This window comes from Phragmites australis, chromosome 15, assembly GCF_958298935.1.
Source record: "Phragmites australis chromosome 15, lpPhrAust1.1, whole genome shotgun sequence".
NCBI lineage: Eukaryota > Viridiplantae > Streptophyta > Magnoliopsida > Poales > Poaceae > Phragmites > Phragmites australis.
In genome coordinates this window covers 17,328,384-17,331,986 of record NC_084935.1, presented here as the reverse complement: position 1 = coordinate 17,331,986, position 3,603 = coordinate 17,328,384, and the positions used below count along the sequence as shown (strand labels likewise).

General features: G+C 49.7%; 1 protein-coding gene across 1 annotated transcript; it reads right to left on the bottom strand.

The window, feature by feature from the left end:
- Window positions 1-394: 394 nt before the first annotated feature.
- On the bottom strand, window positions 395-2,393 carry LOC133892171 (uncharacterized). Its single transcript, XM_062332887.1, has 3 exons — window positions 1,329-2,393; window positions 743-940; window positions 395-467 (listed from the first exon to the last, which is right to left on the bottom strand). The coding sequence occupies exons 1-3, from the start codon at window positions 2,048-2,050 to the stop codon at window positions 395-397; spliced, it is 993 nt and encodes a 330-aa protein (XP_062188871.1). The 5' UTR covers window positions 2,051-2,393.
- Window positions 2,394-3,603: the final 1,210 nt, after the last annotated feature.

Here is a 3,603-nt window from a genome sequence, read left to right as displayed (position 1 = left end):
AAATAGATGCAAGGAAAAATAATTCATTCCATCAGAAACTTTTGACATCAGTGACAACTCGCACGACAAATATGATATTTAATATGAAAACAACAATACTGACCAAGAGGTCAGGATCTTCTCATATAGTAACCATGTTCAGAAACGTTCAGTTAAACAGTGACCAATGTTTCCTAAAAAAAAGAATGTTGACCAATTGTGCAATTAAAAATTCAATGCATGTGTAGCAGTTTCAGACTACATAAATGCTATGACTGGACATGTCAAGTTTTGAGCTCATCGTTACTCGTTAGCAATACAAAGAGCTACAGTAGGTATCATTCCAAGTCTTCCAACACTGGTACCATGGGGACGAGACTGAAACGCCGGTTGTTGTGATCATTGACATACCATGCTAGGATAAATGTGCTTCAGTACGACCAACTCCAAAAGAATCCAGCGTCGCTCTTCTCATTGCCGGAGATTGCCTGCAAGTTAGATAAAAGCAGAATGGGTCAGGCCAACAGAATGAAAATAAACTACAACACGGATAAATCTCCAACAAAAAATAGGAGATGTGTAGCAGATAAACATCAAGATGTGCGTTCGATGAACATCAATGCATACTTCTGATGGCAATTTTCCTTCTACAGTTGTGCCATACCGCCGTAATGGACTCGTCGTCGCCATCCCACAGTACCCCGTCTCCATCTCATTGAACTCACCGTAGCCTAACGAATTCTGGCATCAGCTCCTCACAAACCGCTCCATGAACGCCCATGATGCCGCGCAGCCACGTACAAACGGGGACATGCAGGACCAGATGTGCGGCAACTCCATCTCTCCGTGATGGTGGCCAGCACAGATCTCGCGAAGGAGAGCAAACAACGCCACATTGCTCCACACAAGATGACAAGAAATGATAAAGAATGCTACAGCACAATCCAGATTCACATGAAAACTGCAATACATTTTAAAAGTTGCAACTTAGAACAACACAACATATTCGAGTTGAAACACAACCAAATAGACTCAAATCTGAGAGTCCTCGATTTTTCACACCTGGTCAGACGAGTTGCCTCATCCGTCGAAGCGCTTCCATGAATGCTATCTGATCGTCGCTGATTTGATCCTCAATAATAAATATCTCGGCTTCCAAAATCTTACCCACAATATGAATTTATTTCTTGTATGAAGCAAGCCAACTTACGAAATATGGTGATGCATGTATTTATGCGCTATTAACTTTGGGTTGCAATCACAAAAAATCATTCTTATCGTAACACGAGTAAAAAAAATCATGGCATCTATAATAAAAAGAAGCTGAGTTAAGCCATGGTCTTGCTTACCTCGTACGCATGATGCCGTGCGACTTCAGCAGTAGGGAGAGCACAGCGACGTCGACCTCGGCGGGCTTGGCCTTGGGCGACACCTTGGCATCGTGGTACGGGCTCGGGTTCGCTAGGTTCAGGAGTGCAACGGTCTCGGCCTCCCCGGCGTCGTGTTGAGTCGCGGTGTGCGTGTACAACGCGAGGAGCATGGCCTCGAACCCGGCCAGTGGCTTCTGGGACACAGCACGACACATGTACACGCTGGCGAGCATAGGCACGAAGCGCAGCACCGCGAGCTGGAGCTCAGAGACGCTGGACCAGAACGCGTCGTAGAGCCAGCGGCATAGGCAGTCGTTCCCAACGCCTGATCTGGTGCCCTGGAGGTGTCTAGTTATGGCGTGGGCGACGTCGGCATCGTGCAGGAGCGCGGTCGTGGGGTCGTCGGCCGCGGCGACGGAGCCCGGGAGCACCTCATCGAGGATGACGTCGAGGGAGTCCATGGCCTCCTTCGTGCTGTGAATGGGCTGCGGCGGCTCGTCGGTTGGCATCATCGGAGATGGCGGCAGCTGTGCGATGCAGGGAAGAGGAAGGGATCCTTTGGCCACCCAACATCCAGAAGAATGGATCCTTCGGCCACTCTCCGCGTGTACCTCCACCTCCTGCCGCCTCCACCCCTCCCCATCCCACTGCCATGGGCCACCGTGCGCCTCATCGACGAGCTCCAACCCCGACGCATCCATTGCGATGCCTTCCTCCTCGCCCTAGACCCCGCGGCGTGTGCGACCGCGACGAGGCGACGTAGGAGCAGGAGCTGGGGAAGAGGAGGAAGAGCAGAGGCAAGTCAACAGCGACGAGTGTGGCTATGGCAACCGCGACATGGAGTTGCTCTTCTCCGGGATGTACCACCACCGAGATCCAGCCGTCCTCCTCATCTCTCCATGGAGGCATCCCGGCGGTGCATCTGCTTGGAGGGAGCCCGACGGGATTCGGTGGTGGCTCAAGCGAGGGCAGCGGGATCCATGGCGACTCGAGCAAAGGCGCCCCCTCGTCTGCCCGCGATGTGGCATCCATGGCGATGGGATCTAGAGCTCGAGGCCAGCGGATCTAGCCGCCCCGAGCTCGGGGGCCGTCAGATTTGGCTGCCCCCGATGTGCGCCATGGGAGAGAGGGGGCGTAGGAGGGGTACGTGGCGGCGTGGCTGTGCGAGGGCAGGAGGGCACGGTTGCAGCGGTGGTGGTGCTGAGCGAGGGCAGGAGGGCGCGAGCGTGCAGACGAAGCGCACGGGCATCAGATCGGGCGATTGTGCGAGCGAGCAGAGGAATCTGGCGGGCGGACGGAACACGCCTTAAGGCTTTTTTAAGTAGGAGAGGTATGCTAAAAGTATTGTCTTTATGTTAGGAAATTTCTAATTATTGTAATCTAGGTACCAATAAATTCATACATCTGTTTGTTCATGCTATATATATCTTGGAGCATGAAATATATGAGGATGCATACACATATATATTCAGATTAGTTAGCTGAATCAAATTATTAGAGATTCAGAAGATCTTCACTGAGTAACTTTGGGAGGGAGTTTATTTATAATATTTCACTTGATCTCGTGGTTATCTAGCTAGGTGGATGGTTGACATCACCGGCATGTGTGACTGTTTGTGGGAGAGGAGCTTGGCATGAATTCTGGGTAACTAACAGTGAGCATATTGGGGACAAGTAATAGTGAAGCTGTTCATATTATGGTATGTGCTTGAGTTGACCTTGTCAAAAGAAATCATAGAGCAAATACTATGATTATAATTTTATGAAGTGTCTAATGCCTATACGACTTTGTAGTTCCCGCGTTAACAAGGGTTTCAGCCCTTGGAATGTTATGCTTCTAAGCTCACTTTAAGTGTGGTTACCATATGGTGAATACTTTGCTGGACTCGCTGAATATTTGTTGGATTGGTGTTAAAATTTTTACGTTCACTACTACAAAACTAGTCATAACTATTGACTCATCAGTGTCGGTTTGACCAAAACCGATACTGATAGGGTATCAGTGCTGGTTCTTACTCTCTCGCACCTCAAAAATGACTGAGCGATTAAAAACTGGTACTGAAAGTATCAGTGCCGGTTTTTAGTGCCAACCAGAACTGATGTTTGGATCGGACTCAAAATATTCATTCAATCGACTTCTGGCTCACACGTCCGCTCACACGGCTCGGCCTTATCTCTCGAATCGATCCTCTCTCTCCCTCTCTCGATTCAATCCCCTCCAGCCTCCTCTCTCTCCCTCTCTCAAATCAATCCC